This window comes from Danio aesculapii, chromosome 8, assembly GCF_903798145.1.
Source record: "Danio aesculapii chromosome 8, fDanAes4.1, whole genome shotgun sequence".
NCBI classification, from domain to species: Eukaryota; Metazoa; Chordata; class Actinopteri; order Cypriniformes; family Danionidae; genus Danio; species Danio aesculapii.
Window position 1 is genome coordinate 41,049,367 of NC_079442.1, and position 27,412 is coordinate 41,076,778.

Below are 27,412 nucleotides of genomic sequence, written 5' to 3' on the forward strand. Positions count from 1 at the left end.
GAAAAGGCATACACCTGTCTAAATAAGGTCCCAGGGTTGACAGTGCATGTGAAAGCACAAACCAAGCATGAAGACAAAGGAATTGTCTGTAGACCTCTGAGATAGGATTGTCTCAGGCACAAGACTGGGGAAGGTTACAGAAAATTTCTATGCTCCAATGAGTACAGTGGCCTCCATTATCCGTGGAAGATGTTTGGAACCACCAGGACTTTTCCAAGAGCTGGCCGGTCATCTGAGCTGAGTGATCGGGGGAGAAGGGCCTTAGTCAGGGAGGTGATCAATAACCTGATGGCCACTCTGTCTGAGCTCCAGCGTTCTTCTGTGGAGACAGGAAAACCTTACAGAAGGACAGCCATCTGTGCAGCAATCCACCAATCAGGCCTGTATGGTAGAGTGGCCGGACGGAAGCCACTCCCCACCAGGAATCTGCCTAAAGACATCTGAAGGACTCTCAGACCATAAGAAACAAAATTCTCTGGTCTGATGAGACTAAAATGTAACTCTTTGGAGTGAATGCCAGCCGTTACGTTTGGAGAAAACCAGGCACCGCTCATCACCAGGCTTATGCCATCCCTACAGTGAAGCATGGTGGTGGCAGCATCATGCTGTGGGGATTCTAGACTAGTCAGGATAGAGGGAAAAATGAATGCAATGTACAGAGACATCCTGAAGAAAAACCGGCCTCAGAATGCTCTTGACCTCAGACTGGGGCGATGGTTCATCTTTCAGCAGGACAATGACCCAAAGCACACGACCAAAATTTCAATGGAGTGGCTTCTCAACTCGGTGAATGTCCTTGAGTGGCCCAGCCAAAGCCCAGACCTAAATCCTATTGAGCATCTCTGGAGAGATCTGAAAATGGCTGTACATCTGTGATATGTGCTTGAGAGGTACTGCAAAGAGGAATGGGCAAAAATACCCAAAGACAGGTGTGCCAAGCTTGTGGCATCATATTAAAAAAGACTTGAGGCTGTAATTGCTGCCAAAGGTGCATCAACAAAGTATTGAGCAAACAAAGGCTGTGAATACTTTTGTACATGGGATTTTTCAGCTTTTTTATTTGTAATAAATTTGCAACAATTTCTTTTTTCACATTGTCATTATGGGGTATTGTGTGTAGAATTTTGAGGAAATAAATGAATTTAATCCATTTTGAAATAAGGCTGTAACATAAAAAATTAAGCGCTATGATTACTTTCCGGATGCACTGTAGTAATATACCTGTACATACACTTGTCAATTTGTATATTTACTAAATATTTATTATCTGTTTTTGCTCTGTCACGAAAACAAATTCCTCGTGTGTGTGAAAATACCTGGCAAATAAAGCTTCGCTGTGCCAAAGAAGTCAAAAAACACTGTGATCCAGGCTAAACCAAACTGAAAAAACATACAAAAAGTCATCATCATCTCTTGCTGTGACAAGTCGAGCCAGACCTGAAGAAAGGGAGCATGCATATAGATTAAGAGCAAATGAGACAGGTCTTTGAGTTATAGCTCTGCTTGAATACTGAATGAGAGCGTGGCACTTGTGTGTAATTTCGTGGAATGACAGTGTCCTCGGTGAGATCAGATGGAGGACGCTGGCGTCTCGTCTCACACACAGCTGGGTTGTGCGTCTTGTTCAGGGCTGATTAATAGGCTGCGAGCTTAGAGCAATTCTGTGGCAAATGGCCCACAATTCTTCCCAACATCTGGGCTAAACTGATTAACTCATATGAAGCATTGCTGGTTAGTTAATGCAGGTGGAGTGTTTTGTTAATTCGTTTAATTTGGTTGGTCATTTATGTAAAAAAGCTACTTGCAGTGGTGGAAGGAGTACATAGAAATCATACTCAAGTAAAAGTACCATTACTTGCCTAAAAATGTTGTGCAAGTTGAGTAAAAGAGTACTCAAGAGTAGTGAGTAGTGAATATTACTGTGTGCTCACACTGAAGTTGGCGAGGGCATTAAAGATCACTCTGGCCGCTCTGGCGACAACGCTGTCTGCCTTCATTGCACTGGAGTTTCTGTGGGTTTCAGCAATGCAGGTGAAGGAGATAAAGCACAAATGTGCAGATGAGGCCAAATCACATCATTGCTATCAGTGATTTAACAAGACACTCAATATGAATTCAGACAGTTTTGTCATTTTGTCTAATGTTACTTTCGTTACTGGGAAAAATAAAAACATTCAATTCAGTCACTTCACCCACTGAATTTGTGAAATGATGATGCAGATATCATGGGTAATTCTAGTTTTGATTATGATAATATGTGATGTAACCCATTAGTGGATGTGGTGTTGTTTTATATAGATTATTCGGAATTTGTCTAGTATTTAAATGGGAATAATGAGTTAATGATTCTAGCAAGTAATTGAATACTGGCTAATGAATGAAGCCAATATAACCAGTGACTTTAAAAAGTGGCTGGAGGAATTGAACTGCTTTACACACTGAGGAAGGCTCCAAGCCTAAACGTTTGTGTCTTTTTTTCCCAGTAATGAACAAACAATAAAACAAATTAAGAAGACTGTTGTTCACAGTATCTTATTTTAATCTGCCACTATTCATATTATATTCATTAAAAAAATTATATTTAAAATGAATTTATTAAAACATATTTATTTTATTTATGTGAAATATAGTAATTTATAACATATAGCTTTCATTTATGTTTTTTTTATATATTGTGGCTCAATCATTTACTAACTTAATACTAAAATAATTCACTTAAACCCAGTTTTATTTTGATTTATTGTGATTACTTTTATACATACCTGTCAACCATCTTGTTTTTGCCGGGATTCTCCCGTACTTTACCATTCTATCCTGCTGTCATCCTGTTTAAGTGTTTTCCCGTATTTCTCCCTTATTTTTAATATTTCTATGAAAAGTGAAAGTAGCATCAAAGAGCCAATCTCACATGTGATATAATTGCAAGAGCTATTCAAGAGAATTATGCTGTCGTTTTATATTGGCTTGAAAGCACGTTGAAATTATTATTAAAACGGGTGCATCACTCCCATTGCATTAAAACTATGGGTCAACCATTGCCCTTTCTATGCACCCTCTGAATCAGTCAATCAAATATTAACGGTGCTGATTGACATAGGCGCTCTATATAAAGACACTGTTCCCAGATCAGCTTCTGTACACGCGATGTGAAGAAAAGCAAAAGTGGACACTTTTGAGTTTGGGTGTGTTTTTGAACAGACAAATACACTTAATAAAATGTAAAAATATCCTTCTTGGTGTGTTTTATTTTAAACACAAGTCATTTTGTGTTAATTGAGCACAAACAGTTACGAAAGTAATCGAATGCTTTCATTGTAGATCTGTGGATTCTTATTGTGTCAGCTCTGTTGTCAAACAAAACAAGAGATCAAAATGAGAGATTCGCCTTCACTAAATTACTATAGTAACTTTAATCAATATTTAAATACAGTGAATTAATAGTAAACAAGATTTTATGACTTGATTTAATTTTATATCGGCTATTAATATAGGCTGAACCTTTTTATTTATTTAAAATTGTCTAATGTTTGTTATAGATGAATTACCATCTGTAATTTGTAAACATTCATAAAGTGAAACATAAGTAAACATAAAGTGAGCGGCATTCATCTGACAGGTCCATTTGCGATGGCACCCTCAAAATGGATACTGGATAAGATGAAATGACCAAGCATCCAGACCCAAATATACAATCTCATTGAAGCTCCAAATGTTTTAACAAGATGTGTGGTCATGTGCAAGAAATAATGTTCCATGATTAACATATTCAAAATTATGTAGTGCTAAAAAGCCAAAGACAAGGAAAAAACGTTATACAATGCCTGGGTAATCATCAGCATGCAAAACTACTGCATTCTGATAGCGAACTACACCTGAACTTATGGCAGGGTATGTGAACTTACACAAAGATGTAAAGTTGGTTTTATATTCGCACATTCGGAATTTCTCCTCAATAATTCATAAAAGTATTATTTGCAAACTCTAAACAGCGAAATCAAATTATCAGCGAATGACTATCAAATTACAACATTGTTCACAGTCAAATAAACAGTGTTAATGTTGTTTTCAAGTCACACTTGCAGGTTATTTCAGACAGAGGATTCAAAGTGCCGTGGTAAACAATATAGGGAGTGTGTCACAAGTTGTCACTGAGTGAATGTGTGAATACAAAACCAACTTTACCTTAATAACTTACACTTTCACGTTTCACTCTGTTCGCAGTTTAATTCACCATATTTAACTGTTTTTGCTGAAATCATTGCTGCAATCAAAAACCAGTAAAGTGTATGATTCAGCATCGCGTGAACTTACCTGATATAACATGAGAACTGCAGAGTCCAGCATTTTTAATTATGTCGTCACTTCATTCAGCTCCCTCTTAGCTAAAGACGTCTGTAGTAGCATTAAAAGCAGTGTGGTGTACGGTAAAAGTTGCGTTTTCGAATTTGGCATCCTACTGCACAACACGACTTGTTTGCTATTGCCACCGGTCTCTTTTTGTAACCGGGGACCCGTGTGACGTCATGTGTGACGTAGGTTGGTAATTCATCTATAGGGCTGGGCGATATGGGCAAAAAATCATATCTCAGTAATTTTAGAAGGAATGACGGTATACGATATATATCCGGTATTTTTCAATAAATGGTTACTTAAGGGTTAAAGCCTTTATCAAAACTTTATTTTTGAGCAAAATATAATTCAAACACAGGGGTTTCCCTCCCTGTTTACAAATAAACAGCTGCACGAAAAATGACAGCTGCATGAAATCTTTTATAAATAAAACACAGTACAGGTTTTTCGCCTGCTTAAAACTATAAGTTGCACAACATTTCAAATTATAAAAAAATCTTTGATAAATAAATACAGTACAGGGTTTTTTTCCTGCTTAACACTATACACAGCATTACTTTGCTGTTGTGCAAATAACAAAGTAAACAGAACCATATAACACATGGCTACATTGTCAGAGCAAAAAAGGAACACTTCAAAAAGTATTGTAGGATAGAAAAGGACCACACTGAATGTAAATATGAAACACACAGTATTTATGTCACAATTACAGTGTTGTTATAAGTCATCCTGTATACCACAGTGTGATTTATAAACAACAATTAAATCAACTGTATATGTTTTTATTTACACATTTACATGTATGTATTGTGCACAATTATTAAACAGTGCACATATCGAAGCTATCTAAAGATAAGTCTTAAAGATAACTTTTTCTTTTGTTTTGTTTTGACTAAACTTGTTTACTAAATATTAAATAAGGAGATGAAAACGAATAGACTATAGATATGAGAAGTAACGAAATTGTTTGAGTACCATGATAAAGTGCTGGTTAAGCATATACTGTAAATATAAACAGTCATTATAACAGACTAGAACGCAGAGCTAAATGTGTTATAATGTCAATGTGAAGAAAAGACCATTGTGTAATACTGAACTTATAATCAGTGAATATGAAGTGGCTTCATTTTCAAAATGCGGTATAAATTCATCCCATTTTGGCGTTTTTGATTCTTTGGAATACATTTAGGTGCTGCTTGTCAATTTGTCAAGGCTTCTATGTTCGTTCTTGCTGTCAATTGTGAAATAAATGATGCTCTAGTTTGTTATTTATTATATTACTTAAAGCTAATTTCCTCCTTCGGGGGTCCCGTATTTTCACATCCCAATGTTGACAGGTATGGTTTTATATAAATTGTACCTTCCGAAACAATTTACTTTAGCACAATTGCTTTAATTTATTGTGAATCATGTGAATTATAATATCGCAGTAATCAGTTTTCAGATTTGTTGTTGTTGTTGTTTGCTTTTATCCTCTCTGAAATTGAAAGTATCTCTATTAATTTCAACTCATAATCGCAGCTTCTTTTGTCTGTCAGCATGTTTGCTCTGGACAAATATGAGCAGATCGGTCAAGAGTTCAGACCCCCGTCTCGCAAGTCCGTGCCAGAGGAAGCTTTTCTTTGAGCCTGTCTCAATATGAGCACATTTTACTGTCTCCACTCTTTATAAACACTTGGCTCTGAGTGGAGGAACGTCAGAGCTCTCTCTCAATTGCTGTTTAATGTTGTTCCATTTATCCAGCGTGATCAAGCAGCTTAATGATGAAAGAATAGCTGAACCAATTACCAGCTTGCAGGTTGGTAATGGCATTGTATTCATCATCCAGAGCAAAGAAGTGCTTTTAGAGTTTTTTTTTTGCTGATGGAAAGAGCTGCTGAATGTATTTTATTTATTTATTTTTGCAGTAGTCCTTCACATTCTAATTGCTCTAGTTCAGCATGGAGGCAAGGTCACGGTGCCTTTGAATTAAAACATGAGGTATGAAATAGGATTCCTAAAAAATATTCCTTCCCATTTTAACTTTGTTTTCATAAACGTTCACCTGAGGCAGGGGTTCTCAATGTCTACATTAAAAGGTCCAAATCTGAATTTTTATCAAGGCCAAAGGTCTGGAACAATTGATATTGCTAAACTTGTTTTTAATAAACATCCATAACATGCATCACAAGTCAACACTATTTATTTTTCTTTAAATAAAGTGGCCTTTGCATTCAAAACACATTAAATACAATCCAAATGTGGAAAAACCACTAATCAAAAAAAAAAAGCCCTCAGCTTTCAATTTTTTTTTCAAAGGGTTGGGTTTTTACGTTAGATTAACAACAGAGCAATAGCATCAACTGCAGCAGTCATATTAGTAATGTTTTCACTTAAAGCGGTCTTATTATGGTCTTTTTACAAAATTTAGTCCCCAAAATGTGTCAGAAAACATTTCAGTTCAGTTTCAATGGACAGTTTAGTTTTCTTTAAATGCAAATGAGCTGCTACCCCTGCCCCCCTGATAAAATGAGCGCAGTGCCTTTACAGCGTGTGGCTCAGTTACTCAGTCAACAACAGCAAAAAAAAAAATGTGTTGATGCATGCCTTTTAAACCAGGGGTCTCACAGGCCATTTGCGACCCTCCCTTTTTCTCCCTCCAGCCTGCAAATGACGTCAAAATATTATGGATTCGGTCCACCTAAACATACCCCCCCCCCAAACACACACACACCTAGTGAACATTTAAAGTACTGTACTATATATCCGGGTCACTTTCGGTTTCCTTCAGTGTGCAGTCGAGAGTAGCACACATGCAGGTCATTTCTGAGGCTGAATTTAACGTTGAAATATATGTGCGTAAGTGCTCTGTTTTTGCTAAAGCTCTATTTTTGTAAATATTCAAGGGTCGTTTTATTATAATGAGTTTTACACAACTTTTATTATGTTGTACAAACACTTCTTCATGGCTTACACGTTATGCTGGTGCTGTTAATATGATCGTTTTACTAATATTCGATTCAAATGGTCTCATTAATAGATTTTCCTCATATGCATATTAAGATTTGTATACAAATGTGCATTAATGTTTAACTTCTCGCTGAATTGAACATGTTAAAGTAAAAGTGACTATATACATACTTTTTTGTTGTGCTTGAATGTTAAAGTGGCCCTCCCATGAATTGTCAGTCGCTGATATGGACCCCCCCCCCCACCAATTTGATTTTGAGACCCCTGGTTTAAACTCTTAAAATATAGTTTTCTGAGCTCACAGAGATGAAATGAAAAGCAAGCTAAGTTCTTAATGTCTCAATGTTGAAGTTCTTTTTTGCTGCAGCTGTCAAATAAACACAAGATTATGATAAAAAAACACAATTATTTCTTTTTCTGTTTGTAAATGCAACCAGTTGTAGAAAATTGTTATGTCTATCACTATATTAGATCTGTAAATCTGCATCTTTTGAACAGCACACATCATTGAGTGTCACTCGCAGTGTGAATGGGACTTTATTATTCTTCAAACACTGCATTTAACTCAAAGCGCTCGAAGTGACCCGAGTTTGATTCCTGCATCATGATCCTTTGCCTATTCTCATCCTCTCTCTCTCTCTCTCTATCCATATCTCTACTTTCCCATCTGCAAAGCATTAAAAAGGCCAAAAAAAGATCATGCAGCCTTGCTTCTGTGCTTAACATATGGATCAGGATCTTGTGATATCAACAATAAGCAAGAGGCAGCATTGAGATTTCCCTCCCATGCATTTCAATCTGTTCATTTCGCCAGTGAGAAAACAGTGAAATTACTAACACACACACACAGACGGAGTCTTCATATGTCGATACCTACGCAGGGCTGTTCATCACTCTTCCTCCATGTTGTCAGATCTTATCTATTTTGCTCAGCCAATGCTAAATGATGACTGAGACTGCAGTAAGGAACCATGTCTAATTTGCATTTGTCAATATATTAACTAATGCTCAATTGTTTTTCTTTTGCAGGACATATAATTGGTTTGTTTCCAGGTGTCAATTAATATAATGCTGTCTGTAAACTGTAAAAAAAAAAAAAAAAGAGTTCTAGACTAATAATTACTAAATAATGTATGCTGAAAATCAGTAAAAGGTTATTTTAAAAATTACAAATCACATATAATTGTATTTTACTTAAATATGTTTGTGATCAGTGTGTTAGGAGGCTTTGTATTGACTTTAATCTTATTTAGTTCATGTAAAATGCATTATTTAAATGTCAGTCTCGACAGTGTCTAATTGTTGTATGTGGTTCTTGCGGCTCTAATTTACTATGTCATTGGAGAATAGTAAAATGGCTGCTCAAACTTTCAAGGGTTTCGCCACCTGACTAACTTTTTTTTCAAACTCAATGGGTGTAACGTGATGGGGACACTGATAACACTGAGTGTGGATCCAAATGCAGGATTTATTAAGAATAGTCAGGCAAGCAATAGTCAACACAGGGGCAATCAGGTACATACAGAGAATCCAGAGTCGTAGTCAAATAACAGGCGAGGGGTCAGAAGGCAGGCAGCAGACAGGAATAAACAATCAAATACAGTGAGGGTCAAACACGACAAGACAAGGCAAAGGAAAACGCGACGTAATGTTCATAGTTCAGATAAACAAGACTCAGCCCAGAGGTGTGTGTGCGCGCAGTTTATAAAGTCCATGTAATCAGTTCATGAGTGGCTCCTAGCCTTGAGTGTGTGTACTCTATTGAATGAGGAAGAGGTGTGTGTAAGCGGTGTATGACTGGAACTTGTAGTCCATGTACTGGCGGATTTGCTGTCTGTGTGTTTACCAGCGATCTGCCAGGATTAGATCGCTGGTGATTGTGACAGTGGGTCATTATAGAGAACAGTTGTGGGATCTTATGCTTTTAAAGCTAGCTTGCTATTGCTAGCTTCTCTGAATACTTTCTGAAAATACCATAGCTTTAACAATATATTCATTCATTCATTCATTCATTTTCCTTCAGCTTAGTCTCTATTTCAGAGGTCGCCACAGCGGAATAAACCGCCACCAACTATTCCGGCTTATGTCATATGCAGCGGATGCCCTTCCAGCCGCAACCTAGTATTGGGAACACTTATACTCTCTCATTCACACACACACGCACACACACACGCACACACACACGCACGCATGCACGCGCACACACACAAACACACACACACACACACACACACACACACTACGGGAAATTTAGTTTATTCAATTCACTTATACAGCATGACTTTGGACTGTGGGAGAAACTGGAGCATGGGGAGAACATGCAAACTATATTATAGGAAGCTTCTTATTCTAATAACCAGTACAGGCACAGGAAAAATGCCTGAAAAAAATTGGTTCCAAATCTTGTTAGTGACGCACATTTCCAAGTACAAAAAAAACAGCAAGGCAAAGAAACCTTTACTTCACTTTGTTTTGAGGTTGACATGATTCAGGCTGTGCAGAGAGACAGAGACAGTGGGATGAATTTCATAGATCTTGTCTTTCAGGTCGACTGCTCTCTCTCTCTCATTTGTTTTCCACACAAACACTTGTTTCCTCCTTCCCTCCATCAATCGTGCAGACAGAGATGCAGGCGTGTGTTGAATGCCAATCGTCTGACAGGCTGATGCAGGCTGAAATTCAGCCATCTGGCCGAGCATGACTGAAACATGTGACTGACATAGAGACGCTACGTCAGAACTAGCATATCATAGAGACATATGGGTGGGCCTTTTGAATTGAGCCAGTAAGCAACCTGCTAAAACGGTGACATTGCAACAGGCGTAACACCACTCAGAAGACCATATCAACCAGATATAAATGGCTTAAATGCACTCGTTACACATTAACAGCTGCATAGCAATAGCTTAGCAGCTTAGCAAAGATTAACAATCTCCTAGAAGCAACATTAAAGTTGATGCATTGAAAACTATTGTGACGTAAATTCTAGAGAAACAGAATATTAAATGAGAAAACAGTGGGTGTGGCTTGTTTTTTTTATTGCGAGCTGATTGGATGTAGTAAAGTAGGCATTTCATTCAGAAAGATCATGAAAAGGTTTTCAGGTAGTCATTACAATCTAACAGATACCTCATCCTCGCCATTTCTGCTTGTTGTCATAGCACTGTCAAAGCTGACAATTGAAGGGGCGTGGTTAACATACTTAACCACACACGTTCAGTTGTCAGCTTTGACAGTCCCTGACAGATGTAATGTGGGATTTTAACCGAAAACATACAGGTAATCGATTTTCAGATTTAATTTAAAGATTACAAGGGCAAAACAATTTTTTCTTAATGAGATGCACAGATGAATTGTTCACCACAAAACTAGCAATGTGAGCTTACCAAATCAATATGTTTAGTTTTGATTTAATGTGTACTTTAATAGTACCATTCTCTTTATCAGCTGTAAGTTATGCTTAAACATGTCTGATTAGCAACACCCCGACAACCATCTGAAACGTATAAACAACCTATTTAGAGCTTAGTAAACACCAAGAACCATATAGCAACTGCATAGCAGCCTGCTAAAAAGGAGGTGTGTTAAGGTACATGATTGGCACATTGCTATTTTAAGGAACTGAATAGGCCCTGTCATTGACTAAGTAAAAGCTGGTCTAAAGTCCAGTGCAGAGTGCGTTAGTTATGTGCCCATGCAGGTTCAAGCACTTAATGCACATAGGATGTAAAGCAATACACAAGTATCTTTACGAATTAAAAAAATAAAGGATTAATCGCAAGGATTAAAATGTTCCAAAAATTATGTCCAGGGGGACATGACAATTTGCATTTTTATTATACGTTATTATTAATATTTTTATTATTATTATTATTATTATTATTATTATTATTATTGTTTATTACTTGCATCTTTATTTTTGTTTTAATAAATCACCATATAGGACATACGAATAGGGCGTTTGTTTGGAAAGAATTTTTTTTCACCAAAGTTTGTTATTATTGTTTATTTATTTGTTTGCTGGAAATTTGAATTTAGAAATAATTTTGAAACAATCTTTGTGCTCAACAAACGAAATTAAATATGTAGGTTAATGGATGTCTTCAGTGGAGTGCGTATAACACTGTTTCCTTATTCCCGAAAGTAAAGGAGTGAAGAGTAAAAATAAAGTAAAGAGAAAGTAAAGAGGCAGAATAGAGGAGGCTCGTTCTTTATCCTCGCTGCAAATGGTCTGTTTAACTGTTTTCTCGCTAGTAAAGAGTATTCGGACACGCCCTTAATGCTTTTGCACTATGCGCTTTAGACTTTGCACCTAGATCTTTAAAATAGAGCCCATTATTTATATCCTAGCTGGCACTGTTAACTGTAAATCGGCAACCTGCACTCCTTAGCAGCTGCAAAAGAACATCCTTTAACACAAAACATCTTAGCAACAACGAGACAACCCCCTGGCTACCAATTAAAACATATTAGCAGTTTATTTAGCTAGAAGCAAGCACCAAGAACCCACCTAGCAACTACATACTAAAAAATAAACAACCTGCACTCTTCAGCCATTACATGCTAAAACACATAAAGCATCTCAGTGACAACATAGCAACACCTTAGCAACCATACTAGATTTTCAGTACTGTTATTGATTTCTGATTTTGTCTAATCAATGCTTGTTCATCCAGATCCTAGAAAAGCCCTTGCTAGTATACATACACATGAATCCACTCAGCAGTGTCTTATTCTTCTCTTTCTGTGTCTGTTTTTAGAGTCACTCACTGACAGGGTGGGCCGACGGCGCAGTATGCCTGGCAGTACGGTGGACAAAACGGTGGTCGCTATGGATGCAGACACGTCAACACCTTTTAAAGTCACGGTATGCTTTTATGACAGCAGCACAGATAAAAATAGTTTATTTACAACCTTAAGAGTGTTTAGACATCTCTCTGTGCTGGAAGTTGTATCTCAAAATGGCATTTATTTTGACTGTGTATGATGCATTTTTACTAATGCAGTTAATTTTGTAAATGATAGGATAAATGTTGAATGCACAATTTTTAAAAATGTTAATATAATCAGTTTTCTTCACATGCTCTTCGTGTGAATATGGAGTGAACTTTAATAATTTCACAGCTTTGATTTGACCAGTGTTTGCCATTTATAATAGTTTGTGTAGTTCAGTGAAAAGTTCATTTAGAAATATTACAGGTATGTCCAAATTGATTCCTTTCTTTAAATGCAATATTCCCAACAAAACTAGTTTTTTTGCAATGTTTTTAATTGGTAAACAATGTCAAGGTTTTCAAGTAATCATTAACATAATTCAAAACCTAAACAATACTTTAGGTATAACAATAAAAATTCAACCTTTTTAAGTTTTCTAAATATTCATTCATTTATTCATTTTTTTTCGGCTTAGTCCCTTTAGTAATCTGGGGTCGCCACAGCGAAATAAACAGTCAACTTATCCAGCATATGTTTTACGCAGCGGATGCCCTTCCAGCTGCAACCCATCTCTGGGAAACATCCATACACACTCATTCACACTCATACACTATGGAAAATTTTAGCCTACCCAATTCACCTGTACCACATGTCTTTGGACTGTGGGGGAAACCGGAGAACCGGAGGAAACCCACACGAACGTGGGGAGAGCATGCAAACTCCACACAGAAACGCCAACTGACCTAGCCGAGGCTCGAACTAGCGACCTTCTTGCTGTGAGATGACAGCACTACCTACTGCGCCACCGCATCGCCTGTTTTCTAAATAATATCATTCATTCATTCATTTTGTTTTCGGCTTAGTCCCTTTATTGATCCGGGGTCGCCACAGCGAAATGAACCGCCAACTTATCCAGCACGTTTTTACGCAGCGGATGCCCTTCCAGCCGCAACCCATCTCTGGGAAACATCCACACACACACTCATTCATTTACACTCATACACTTTGGACAATTTAGCCTACCCAATTCACCTGTACCGCATGACTTTGGACTGTGGGGGAAACCCACGCGAACGCAGGGAAAACATGCAAACTCCACACAGAAACGGCAATCCAGCCGAGGCTCAAACCGCCGACGTTCTTGCTGTGAGGCGACAGCACTACCTACTGCGCCACTGCGTCGCCCTAAATAATATTTAATAATTTTTTTTTTTCATGTTTTAAATAAACTTTGATTTAACTTTTAGATTATATAATATTATTTATTGTCATCTAATAATTTAAAGGGGTAGTTCACCCTTAAGTTTAAAATGACCTCATCATTTACTCTCTCGGCGTGTTATAAACCTTTGAGTTTCTTTCTTCTGATGGCTGTAACCCATTGACTTCCATAATAGGAAATTACTATAGAAGTCAAGGTGTGCCAGCTACCAGCATTTTCCAAAATATCTTCTTTTGTGTTCAACAGAAGAAAGAAAGTTAAATAGTTTTTGAAGAAGTGAAGGGTGAGTAAATTATAAAAATTTTGAGTGAACCATAGGTTTACTATTAAGTAGGGTTGGGTACCGAAACACCCATGGAACCGGTATGCACCGGACCGAATCAACATATGAATTTCAGAGCCTAATTTCGGTGCCACTGGTGCTGAGACAAGGACATAAGAAGCATCAAAAGTTGCATGTATGGGGGGAAATGTCTAAAAAAACATATGAGGGTGCATGGAATCAAATTAATGGCAGAGGAATGCGGTCTTTGACCGCTTGCGACATCTGGCACTTTCACTGAGTATGTTTACATGGACACCAATACTCAGATATTAATAGGTATAAGACTCCAAAAGGACCACAGACACCTACGTCACGAAATGCGGAGGTTTTTCCTTTCCAAACAACACTCTTCCTCTAGTCCTTATTTAATACTCATATCAAATACCTAGTTTATCATGGGGCATGAACAATGTGTTACTGAATGAAAGTGAAAGTGCCGAATGAAAGTGAACTGCAGTTAAAGTCGAGTTAAAAATGAAACACCCAAAATTACATGAAACTCCGGAGGAAGCGCGCATAGCCTGGTGACGCAATGATGTTAATCAATCTATGTGCTATAACATGTAAAACGGGATCATAAAAGGAATATTTAAAAAGCAACTCATGTAAACACCTTAATCATATTATTGTCTTATTCAGATTAAGGCAAATCATTATATCACTGATGTCCATGGAAATGTAATCACCAAATTTTTAAAGTTTTGATTTAGCACCAGTATCGAAATAACCCCAAACAATACCCAACCCTATCTTATTTTAATATACAGTAATTTACAAAAACGGATATGATAAAACAAGTGACCCTGACATTTCACTATTTTTAGAGGACTTCCAGTACAGTACAGTGTGATTACAGGTCCAGTCTCATTGCATAAACTGTAATTCAAGGCATTTACCAAAGGTGACACTTTAAATCAACAACACACCTGTTTTTTTTTTTGTCACAAGACCACACCACCTTTTATAACACCTTTTATAACTCAGATCATGTTTACTGCGGATAACAGTTGTAGTGTGTCCCATAGAGCTTTACTTTAAGATTCTGTTTGTTGAGATTAGTGGAGCAAAGGGCACCGGATCGCACTTAACTCTTGAATGCAGTTCATTGAACTCTGTTACAAGGTTAATCCCAGCAGTTGTCGCTAGTCAGTAAAGCAGGTGTCATCACACACCCCGAGGAGAAACAGCGTGTCTTCGCTTCTGCGCTGTGCGCTTCCAGCCCGGGGCAAAAAGCACAAGCACATAATGACTTTTTTTTTTGCAGATAAGAGAGTGATGCGGCCACAGCTGCCTCTGAAACCTCAGGTCAGCCTGAGAGGAGAGAAGGATTAGGCTCCCTGATAGAATTAAACCATTGGTTAATAGACCTCAATGGGCATCTAATGGGAAACAGTCCTTGCAAGAGATGCAATCAGTCCTTGTTTATTCGTGCTGTAAATGAGACAGATGCAAAGGGAAGCTTGCTGCATTTAGCTGCGATGTGGAAGAGCCACGGGCACAGCTGGCAGCACCAGTGCCCACGCTTCCCTGCAATTGTTGCATGGCCTACCAAGAAAGTCAATATTAAATGAAACCCCTTTACAGTGCAGTATGTGAGGTTGTTTGCAGATATTGTACAGTACACCAAGCCTGGGCTATATGACAAACATCTCAAATCACAATATATCATGCTAACGATATATCAGACCCACCATTTTCACCATTTATTTTTTTGTGTGTGTTTTTTGCGAAAAAAAATGACTACTTTGTGTTTGTGTCTGGGAATAACTTTGGGTTGTTTCCAGAAAAGATTTACCCCTTTTTTTGATATCTCATTTACTATATTCGGTATTATGTTAGATGTGCACTCTTCATACACGACACAAATCATAAAGATAAAGCTTCTTTGGTCTCTTGTCAAGATCTAAAACATTTTGTGTATGTGCACGCGCGGTTGTGTGTGTAAAACTAACAACAGGAGCGGATCATTTCGCTATGGTGAGCCCTGGTATAGTAAGGGATTAAGCCAAAGGAAGGGTATAAACTCTTCTTTTTTCTTCTTCTTTTAGACATGCAATGTTATGTTTCTTTTAAATGTTTATTTATGTGCTTTTTGCATTTCATAAAACTACGATAAATGTACAACAAAATATAGAAGAAAAAATAGCTAACAAAACAATACAATAATAATACATATAAAATACAATACATAAAAACACAAACCTATGGTAGAACAACAGAACACAGAGGGACAAATGCACATGAAAGCAAAATATAATTTAGCTGGTCAAGTAATGCATAAATAAAAGTAATTATAAAGTAAAAATGCATTATCCTGACTATAGTTTTATTGTCAAGTAATAATTTGGGCACATTATTAAAACACTATAGATCATGAATAGTGAATATCAATTACACTCAATCTTTAATCACTATGTTATTGACAGGGGTCACTGGTTATGCTTGCATTTCTTCCAATGCATTAAGGTGTTGTAATAGCTGTTGCCATGTTTTATCAAATATCTCCAGTTTTTCATTATTGATATCTCAACCTCTCCAAAGGAAGTGTTTTTACAAGATCTCTACCCTACATGCTAAATTTAAGTACAGATTCAGTTTTCCACATTCTCAAAATCCCCCTTTTGGCAAGTACCATACCAAATAACATGGCTTGTCTTTCATATTTATTAAACATCTCTAAATTACTAAATAGTAAATTCTCATTTTTACCCCGCAATCTTATTTTCTCTTGCTCAGATTTCACTCCCAGGAGCATGTGGCGTCATGTACCTCATTCAGGATAAAAGTTACCTAAAACACAGATTGCCATAAAGACTCGTCAATGGCAGGGAAGCATTTTCTCTTAATTGATGAGTTATCACGTAAATGGCAGAGAAAGAGTTAAGCAAAATCCTTTATTGAACTGATGCAAATCCTGATACCAGCCATACATGTAGAGCAAAAATAATTTATGCTTACTTTATTTCGATCACATCCATCGGCTGTCATCCTTGAACCAACTTTCAACTTGCTTTGTCTGGTACTTTGCTGTAATGTGAGACCCCATGTTTCGAGAGACAGTCAAATATATCACATGCGCTGCTTACTCAACATCTAGTAATCATGTAAAACTGAAGTACATTTAATTTGATTAGATTGTTTTGGTTGGATGCTTTAAAGATAATGAAAATTTTCTGTAATTTAAAAAAAATGTATTAGTTTATTTTTTTTGCATGTAAATTACAAAAAAAACTAGGGGGATATATCACAATATACAGTAGTACCATTTTTTGCAGTCAACATTTGACGTGTGTCAAAATAGTGCATCAAAATTGTTATAAGACACCCTAAGAATGGGTGTTCGATTATTTTACACAGTTTTCTTAAACATTTTTGATCCACTTCAAATGTTGACTACTGCAGTGTTTCTCAACCACGCTCCTGGAGGACCATCAACACTGCATGTTTTGGATGTCTCCTTTGTCTGTCACGCCCATTACAGTCTTTCAGTCTCTGCTAATGAGCTGATAATCTGAATCAGGTGTGTTTGGTTAAGAAGACATTAAAAATGTGCAGAGCTGGTGGTTCTCCAGGAACTTGGTAAAGAAACACTGGACTACTGTATACTGACCATGTAAAACGGACATTGGACTTTCTTTTTTACATTTTAAAATATGTACTCACTTTATTTAGAACTTTTGACTTGCGTTTAATTAAAAATGTTTAATTATAAAATAAATATGAGTAAAATATAAACACTTTTCAAGAACTAATGGTGACAGGTCCAACATTAAAATGGAAGTAAAGAAAATTATAAATAAAATGTATAGATTGTACTTTCGAGCTTACTCACCATGCTGTTATTCATGTTTCTGTCTACATTCCTGTAATGGTGTGTAATATTATGCTCATATAAAATATGTAAAACTATCACCTTAAACAATGTATTTTGTGACACCAGGAAACAATAGAGCATACTATGAATCGGTAGACCTATATTACAATGTGCAGTGCTCAGCATATATAAGTACACCCCTCACAAATCTATCTTTTAAATTCACATTTTTAATTGGAAGCTATACAATATTACATTTGTGCATATATGTTAGATTAGTCGGTACTGAAGCCAAATCTGGAGCTTATCTAACAAAATAACTTACAATAACGGTCCAAAAACTATTACACCCAAATTTATATGTTAGGGAAAAATATTAAATACAAATTTAAAAGGAGGAAAAATCAAGAGAAGCAAAAAAAAAAAATGGAAAAACTTTGTTGAAATTTTGTAGGTTGTATTTTTTTTTTTGCAATATTTAGCTTGAATTTATTTGCATTATCTTTCAATTTCTCAATATGTTTGGTGAATAAAATATGATTTTAATAAATATATCTGTTTAATAAATCTGTTTTGTTTAAATGCACCAAAATACATTGCCTATATTCACTGAGAAATGGATACAAGTATTCATTTTCAAAATGGGGTGTACTCAATTATGCTGAGCACTGCATATATTCATATTGCACAGCCCTCTGTACATTGTATAATAATATATCATTACTGCACTACTGTACTAACAATGTAAAAATCAGTCTGGACAGTTTACTATTGTGACATTGTAGATGATAGACATGGTAACTGCTTGATTAAAACATTAATATTTGAATATTAGTTGGGGTTTTGGGATGCTGTTTCATTTTAGCTTGCATTTTGTCAAGTCAATTTCATCTGTGTAGCAACCAAAATAGCAACACGGTAATTTAGGAGTTAATTAAGACACTTTATAATTTATATATGATGGTCTTGTCTTTATATAAGGCAAAAAATTATTAGCCCTCCAGTGACATTTGTATTTTTTTTTCAAATATTTACCAAGTGGTGTTTATTGAAGGGAATATTCACAGTATTTCCTACAATACTTTTTATTTTATTCCTTAAAAAGTCTTATTTCTCTTAGTTGGGCTGAAATGCACTGTAAAATTTTGTGGTCAATATTATATTAAATATTAGTGTAGTAACAGTATTAATACAAATTTTATGGCCAATGTTATTAGCCCTGTTAAGAATATATATATACGCGTGTATGTGTGTGTGTGTGTGCGTGTGTGTGTGTGTGTGTGTGTGTGTGTGTGTGTGTTTGTGTGTATGTATGAATGTATGTTTTAAGATTGGAAGTGTTGGAATTTTAGGATTATTTTCTTTAAAAATCTGTAGTGTTATTAGGCAAGAATTATTTGTTTAATTAATCTAAAGTGACTCTTGCATTGTTATAGTATATTTCTAAGTAAATAATTGCTGCTTTCTATTGGACAATCTGTTCATCAGTTGTTGTTCACCAAATATCAATCAAAACCATCAAAACACTATTTCACAGATATTTAAATAATTCACTTTCATAGCACTGATAATTGTAAGAAATGCAACTCAATCACTAAAGTTAAAGAAAGACTGTATATTCGTCAGTAATTCCCCTAAACCTGTGTATTTATTTTCCAGTGGTTCTTGTTGTACTCCAACATTGGCATCAGCCTGTCGCTAATGTTTACCCCCCACCAGAAACCTAAGATAAACAGTTATTCCACCGCTTTCAGCTCACCCATTTTGCTTAATTACAGAGCTAAACTAATGACAGGATCTATTAACTGACGCAAGACAGAATGAACACAGTGTTTGTAAGCACGCATGCACGTCGCCGCCCTTAATGCATGCCGATGAGTTGTGTCTTTGGCTCCTGCGGGGCCACAAGAGAGTCCCGCTGTCTCCAGCGATACAGACCTTCCGCGCGAATATGCCAAACCGGATCTACGCTAATTGAACAGGATCCCAGGCTTGTCGGAGCAGAAGGAGCAAGGGCAAAAGTGCGCCCCCATGCCGTGCGGACCACTTTCAGAACCCTAGGAGAAATCCAATACCTTGCTCTGGTGATGAATGCAGACGCGATCGTTTGGCGCATGGGGTTACGGATTTCCCCACAGGCCCTGGTTCCTGTGCAGAGCTGGTAGAGCTTCAGACTCCAGACTAGACTGTCTGGCTGCGAACAGCAGATAATGACATTAGTTGTATTGTTTCAGCAGATGCTCAGACATTTTCAGGCTCTTAGCTGCGGCTCGCTGCTGTTGGGAGTCTTGTTTGGTTGTTATCTGAGAACAAGTTCCTCATGTTTGATAAAGACTGTTATGCTAAGTGCGTTCATGCAAGACTAAACTCAAATGTCTTGCTTTTGTAAAAAATAGTTGAAGTCAGAATTATTAGCCCCTCTTTGAATTTTATTTTCTTTTTTAAATATTTCCCAAATGATGTTTGACAGCACTAGGAAATTTTCACAGTATGTCTGATAATATTTTTTCTTCTGGAGAAAGTCTTATTTTTTATTTTGGCTAGAATAAAAGCTTTTTAATTTAGTTTTTAATTAAAAAAATAATAATTTAAGGTCAAAATTATTAGCCCCCTTAAGCTATATTTTTCAGGTGGTCTGCAGAACAAACCATCTTTGTACAATAACTTACCTAATTACCCTAACCTAATTAACCCAGTTTACCCTTTAAATTGCCTTTTAAGCTGAATACAAGTGTATTGAAAAATACCTAGTAACATATTATGTACTATCATCATGGCAAAGATAAAATAAACTAATTATTAGAAATGAGTTATAAGGCAGGGGGGCTAATAATTCTGATTTCAACTGTATATATATATTATATATATATATATATATCACATTTTATCATAGTTGCTCTAGAGGTACAGTAGGGGTCAAATGCCTGTCAGAACAGGCCAAAGGAATGCTACATAAAAATATATCATTTCATTTTGTTTATTTATAATGTAATTTGTTTTTGTATAATATATACAGGGTATCTATGGAGTCTTAAAATGTCTTAAATCTCAAAAGCTAAATTTTAGGCCTTTTAGGCCAATTTGGTGATTAACACTCATACAATCACCAACAATCCCAATCTCAATAAACTTTTTATTTAAAAATAACATTTTTAACTCTATTTACCATAATGTTTTAATTATTTTCCTCACAATAACATTTGTTTAAACATTCTCCATTTATTTACTGCTGAGACCTGACCTATATTTCTATTATTATTAAATTATTATTATTGTATTATTAAATGTATTAAACTATAATATTTTTTTGATAGGACAAGTGAAAATATTTTCCAACAGAGATATTCGAAAAATCCTTAGCAATTAGCCCTGTATAAGTTTAAAATATCATTCATAATGGTCTTAAAAAGGTCTGAAAAGTCTTATGGTTAACTTGGTGAAATCTGTAGAAACTATGAGAATTATTAAACCCCCTGAATTATTAGCCCCCCCCCCCCCCCCCCCCCCGTTTATTTTTTTCCCTAATTTCTGTTTAACTGAGAGAATTTTTAACAGATTTCTAAACATAATGGTTTTAATAACTCATTTCTAATAACTGATTTATTTTATCTTTGCCATGATGACAGTAAATAATATTTGACTAGATATTTTTCAAGACACTTCTATACAGCTTAGTGACATTTAAAGGCTTAACTAGGTTAATTAGGTTAACTAGACAGGTTAGGGTAATTAGGCAAGTTATTGTATAATGATGGTTTGTTCTGTAGACTTTAAAAAATATATAGCTTAAAGGGGCTAATAATTTTAACCTTAAAATGGATTTTTTTAAAAATAAAAAACTGCTTTTATTCTACGCAAAATAAAACAAATAAGACTTTCTCCAGAAGAAAGCTAATTACACATCATTTGGGAAATTTGGGAAATATTTTAAAAAGAAAAAAAATGAAAGGGGGTTTAATAAGTTTGATTTCAACTATATATATTACTCTTATTAATTCAGTTACTTTTATTCAACCAGCAAGTTGTTGTTTTTTTGTTGTTGTTGTTTTTTTTTGGACCATAAATGACACAGTCTTCTCCCAAAAGATAATAAGATGATGTACAAGAAGCATCATTGTGGAAAAAATATATTTTTCTTAGCTTTTATTTACATTTAAACAAGTCAGAATTTGCCAGGAGTATGAATACTTTGATAAGTTGGCAGTTCATTCTGCTGTGGTAACCCCTGATGAATAAAAGGCCTAAGCCAAAGGAAAATGAATGAATAATCAGTTTCTCTAGATTTTCTAGATTTATTAAGTATGGGTATATTCTATAAGTCAGATAACATTTCTTTCAAACTATATTTGAAATATATTCCTTTTTTTTATTTTTTAGAAAATGATATTTGGTCAGAATAATGCTGTAATTGTAATTGAGCATTATGGTTATGACACCAAATGCAAATTTTTGTTTTAACTCTTCATATTGTGGCCATACTACCACCTCGGGTGTGGATTATTTTTCTAGAAATTCAACGGACTGGAGTCAATTATTTAATACATGACTGTCCAAGAGACAGATTAAAAAAGATTTTCAAATGACTAAATTATACAAACATTGTCATTTACGATAAAATAAAACATTTAAAAATACAGTAGATATATTTATTAACAGTACTGAAATAAGATTTTGTGCCTAGGATTTCCAAGATTTATTCAAGTGCGTGAAAAAACTGTGCCAAACTGTGATTGTTTTTTGTGTGCAGAATAAGGAGCTTCACTCATGTAGTTTGCATTTGGCACAAAGAGACATCTGGAAGATTTGGCATAAGGGGCCTCCTGAAATATTTCATCCTAAATTAGGCGTCTTTCAGGAATGTTTATCTGGTAACCTTGGTGCATTTGGCACAATAAGCAGATCTTGTTGCTTGTCAGAACAATTTCACAGAGTATGGAAGAGAGCTTTAACCCATTTAAGAACACAAATGCTGGGTTATTTTTAAGGCAAAATTGGGTACAACATGGGCAATATTTTTCAAGTGAGCCCACTAAAGTTATTCTGCTAGTAAATGCATATTTCAAATGTATAAATGTTGTGTATATATTATAAATATACAAATATGATTAGAGTTCCATCATAGGCTTATTCTGAAAAGTAGCCCTATATACATTTCTGGAGATCGCGAATTATGTTGCCAGAAGTAGGTATGGCTGCATTTCATCTTTAAAAACGAACACAATGTTATGATGCCGTTCCTTTTTGCACTTACCAGCTGACCGCTTTTTCCGCTGTTAGCAGCTTGTCCAGTAGCTCGCCATGTTTGTCGGCATACTTGAGATGCATAGAGGAGTTGACCACAATGACGGGGTTCTAGTCTGTCAAACAGCGGTTCCAGAAGGTGGGTAGGACAAAAACAGGAGCTAAAAAATTAAATAAACAAGTAAATAACTGGGTGAGAATGTGGTAAAAACTGAAAACACTGTTGAGACGTATTTGATGTTCTCCAGAAGTGTATTTAGAGGTACGTTTTCAGAATGAGCCTGGGTTGTAGAATTCATGTGTAATTTTAATTCTAATTTTGCAGATTAATTTTTTGAGGAAATCTTTGTGCTGGAAATTCTTGAAGACACTTTTATAGTGCTTGAAACTGCTTAAAAATGTAAGATTGTTGCATTCGTAATAATTTATCTTACTAAATAGTTAATAATAATTAGCTATTTAAATAGGATAAAATAATAATAAATCTCTTTTCTTTTGTATTAAATAAAAACTCTAGAGTCTGTGCATGTACATGTATTTTTTAGTATTATTTGTGCTCTTTGAAATTAAAATAAATATAAATTTTTGTATTTTCCTTTTAACTATAGTATACTGTGTTAGCTAACTCAGTGGTTAGCCTCACAGCAAGTAGGTTGCTGGTTCGAGTCCCAGCTGAGTCAGTTGGCATTTCTGACAGGAGTTTGCATGTTCTCCCCCATCTTTGTGTGGGTTTCCCCCACAGTCTAAAGACATGCACTATAGGTGAAGTGGGTAAGCTAAATTGGCCGTAGTGTATGAGTGTGTGTGTGAATGAGAGTGTATGGATGTTCCCCAGTACTGGGTTGCAGCTGGAAGGGTATCCGCTGTGTAAAACATATACTGGAGTCTCCGGTTCATTCTGCTGTGGTGACCCCTGATTAATAAAGGGACTAAGCTGAAGGAAAATGAATAAGTGACTATACTATACTATACTATACTATACTATACTATACTATACTATACTATACTATACTATACTATACTATACTATACTATACTATACTATACTATACTATACTATACTATAGAATTCAATAACAATTGGCACCTGATATGATGTGAAGTATAATATGTAAATATGTCATTTGCCATACTAAAGTGTGGGAAAAGTTGCACCTGGATGCACCTAAAAAGTGCTTTAAAGTAATTAAATTTGACTTTGGAAAAACCGTAAGAGCCCTCTATTTAATAGGAAAATTAAATGCTGTTTTAGTATACAAATATTGTAATATTCTATCATGGTTGTGCCTAAAATGCTGTCTGTTTAGACACTGTGCACTATAGGCATTTTGTAACAGATCCACAGATATTTTCTTCGGTAGCGCCAGTGTGACTAACAGTCTGTCAGTGCCACGTTGAGGTCAGAACAGAGCTTAGCCCTCCACTGTCTCACAAAGGTTGTACAAATCCAAACAGGGCCTTCAGATCTCTGTTTATCACACTCTAAATGTTTCACGCCATGTCTGGGATGGTCAGTGCATGCAAACGGACAGCCACACAATTAAAGCTGTCAGACACAAACTCGCAGACATGGACACAAGAGGGCAGAGAGGGGCCAAGCATTAAGATGACAGGAGAAGAGGCTGAATGGGGGAATGCGGGATCAGCAGCTCAGCATTACAGCAATTCAGTACATGCACACAATAGACATAAAGGAATCTGCAGACCTTCAGCCTTTTCTGACAGCTGACAGAGCTTATTACTGTGATTTGATGCCAACATAAGCGCATATGTTAGGCCTAGAGTAGAGGTATTGTGAATGCCAAACAAATGTTCAAGAGTTCATCATTATATATACACACACAGAAAACAGAGGGGTGTATGTGGGGGTGTTTTTGTGACATCAGCACACAAATGTCTATAATGACATGGGTATGACATCGATATTACAAGGAGATGGACAATTGCTGATGTGCCCATTATTCAAGAGGCTTATAAATAATGCAAAATACGTTTTTAAGAAAATATGTTGTAAAGGGGAGTGGCTTGGTTGCTCAGTGGTTAGCACTGTCGTCTCAGAGCAAGAAGGATGTTGGTTCGAGTCCCGGCTGGGCAAATTGTAGAGATTGCATGTTCTCCCCGTGTTTGCATGGGTTTTCTCCTGGTGCTCCGGTTTCCCCCACTGTCCAAAGACATGCGTTATAGGTGAATTGGGTAAGCTAAATTGTGTGTGTGTGCGTGCGTGCGTGCGTGCGTGCGTGCGTGCGTGCGTGCGTGCGTGCGTGCGTGCGTGCGTACGTGCGTGCGTGTGTGTGTGTGTGTGTGTGTGTGTGCGTGTGTGTGTGTGCGCGAATGAGTGTGTATGGGTGTTTCCCAATACTGGGTCGCAGCTGGAAGGGAATTCGCTGCATAAAACATATGAAATAGACCCAACCTCTAAAATAGACTAAGCCGAAAAGTGTAAAATGATTGAATATGTTGTATAGGGGTAGGGTTGGGCTAGGGCAATAGAAAATACAGTTTGTTTTTGTGACATAAGAACACAAATGTGTATAATGACATGGGTATGACGCCAGTAAGTTAATGAGGAATTATGAGGACATTGCTCATGTCCCTATTATTCAAAAGGCTTATAAATAATACAGAAAACATTTTATCAGAAAATATGTTGTAAGGAGGTAGGGTTGGGCTAGGGCAATAAAAAATATAGTTTGTTTTTGTGACATCAGGACACAAATGTGTATAATGACATGGGTATGGCATTGATATTACAAGGAGATGGAGATTATGAGCACATTGCTGATGTCCCCGTTATTCAAAAGGCTTATAAATTATACAGAATAGGTTTTTTATTTATTTGTTTATTTATTTTAAATATGTTGTAAGGGGGTAGGCGTGTGGTAGGACAATAGAAAATAATTTATTTTTGTAATATGTTTATTTTTCTAATATGTAATTCTGGTTCAGTTGTGAACACAAAACATACATACATAAATAACCAAGGAATAAATGAAGTAGATATATTATCTTAATTTTTTTATTGAAATTAAAAGAAGAAAAGAAAAAGAAGACTCAAGCAGCGCAATATGTAATGCACAATGTTCATTTTTTTTTCATTAAAATATCCAAACTCTCTATAAAGAGTTCATATATTTTTCTGACTCATGTATACTTTATCCTAAATGTTTCACAAATGTACAAATCCAAAGAAATAAACAATTGTAATAGTGACACCGGCTGGATCCTGTGTCAATAGTGATGTCATACACTTTAGATGTCTAGTTTGGTTTTCTAGAAAACAAGAAACTGGCAAAGATGTGTCTCTACATTAGTTATTTAGCGAAGAACATTTCATTAATAAGCTTATTTTTCACGTACGAGGGGACGCAGCCACTGGAATCTTTTTGACTCAAGACTTCTGGTCTCATTCACTTGAAACGTTCAAACGTTCTTGTCATGCTGCTTGATGTTGCAAACTGCTAATTTCTTATTATATTATTCTGCTTTGTCTGTATAGTCATGGACACACTTGTTTGTAGAGCAAGCAGTTTGACCGTTTTCTGCCATTTATTGTTGCTAGTTATTTCTGCCATAGGCAACTGAATCTGAAGTTTTAAAGCTATTGTATGCAGGAAGGAAGTACACAGGAATGTAATACTTGACCTCATGTGAACCTCAAGCGAATAGTTGAATTGTGAGAGATGCAGAATCTCTCCGTGGCCTGAGCTTATTTGAGGAGTGGAGCTCTACACACTGCGCTGTCATTGATCCAGACTGCAGCTGCAGCCTCCAGTTTAGCATCTCCTCCAAACAACAGCAGCATCAAACGCCGCTCTTCCTTCACCCTGACAGGCTCAATGAATAATTCCATTTGGAAATTTAGCAGATGGCAAAATCCATGTGAAAGATTCCTTGAAAATATAAAACAAAGCTGAAAAATTTAGATTGCACCCGGAAGCGAAATTGCCTTTGAAGTTGTTTCAATAAGATGTCTTTAGGCCGACCTGTTTAGCTTTCTAGAGTCTGAAAAGCTCTTTAAAACAAGACTCTTTTATCTGTATTTATCATACGTCTTTTTCAAGACTACATAAGATGAAATCATCAAGCAAGTTTGATTAAAATAGATTTGTGTAATTTTTTAAAAATCTACATTCTTCTCAATGGACATATATGTTTATGTTTATATAGCATAATTATTATGATTTATAATTACAAATTGTATCATAAATTGGGCTTTATACTAGGGCTGTGTGATTAATTGAAATTGGATCAAAATCGCAATTTGGACATATGCGATTTCTAAATCGTCTTACTGCACGATTATTCCACTGTATGCTATTTGAACCTGTCATAACGCAGCATGCCTAATAGCGTGAGAACAGGAGACTGAATAGCCTGCAAAAACAGGGATGATGAAGTTCAGCACAAGAGGACTTGCCTTGGTGCCAAAAATTGTCCAATAGTGCTTGTAAAACGTCTAAAAGCATTTTCAACAAGCTTCATGCTCCTTTGTCATTTTTCATTGCTAGATTACCTTTAACCGTTTTCTCAGAAGATGACAAACTAACAAAACATTGCTACAGCACTGATACATTTT

The 27,412-nt window shown here is 36.1% G+C and overlaps 1 protein-coding gene across 3 annotated transcripts in view; it reads left to right on the top strand.

Moving 5' to 3' along the window:
- Positions 1–27,412, top strand: part of dab2ipa (DAB2 interacting protein a) — a 217,478-nt gene that overhangs the window by 61,079 nt on the left and 128,987 nt on the right. For all 3 annotated transcript variants that reach the window (XM_056463984.1, XM_056463982.1, XM_056463983.1), the window contains exon 2: positions 12,060–12,166. In XM_056463984.1, coding sequence (XP_056319959.1) covers positions 12,060–12,166 — 107 coding nt within the window. The remainder of the gene's footprint in view (positions 1–12,059; positions 12,167–27,412) is intronic.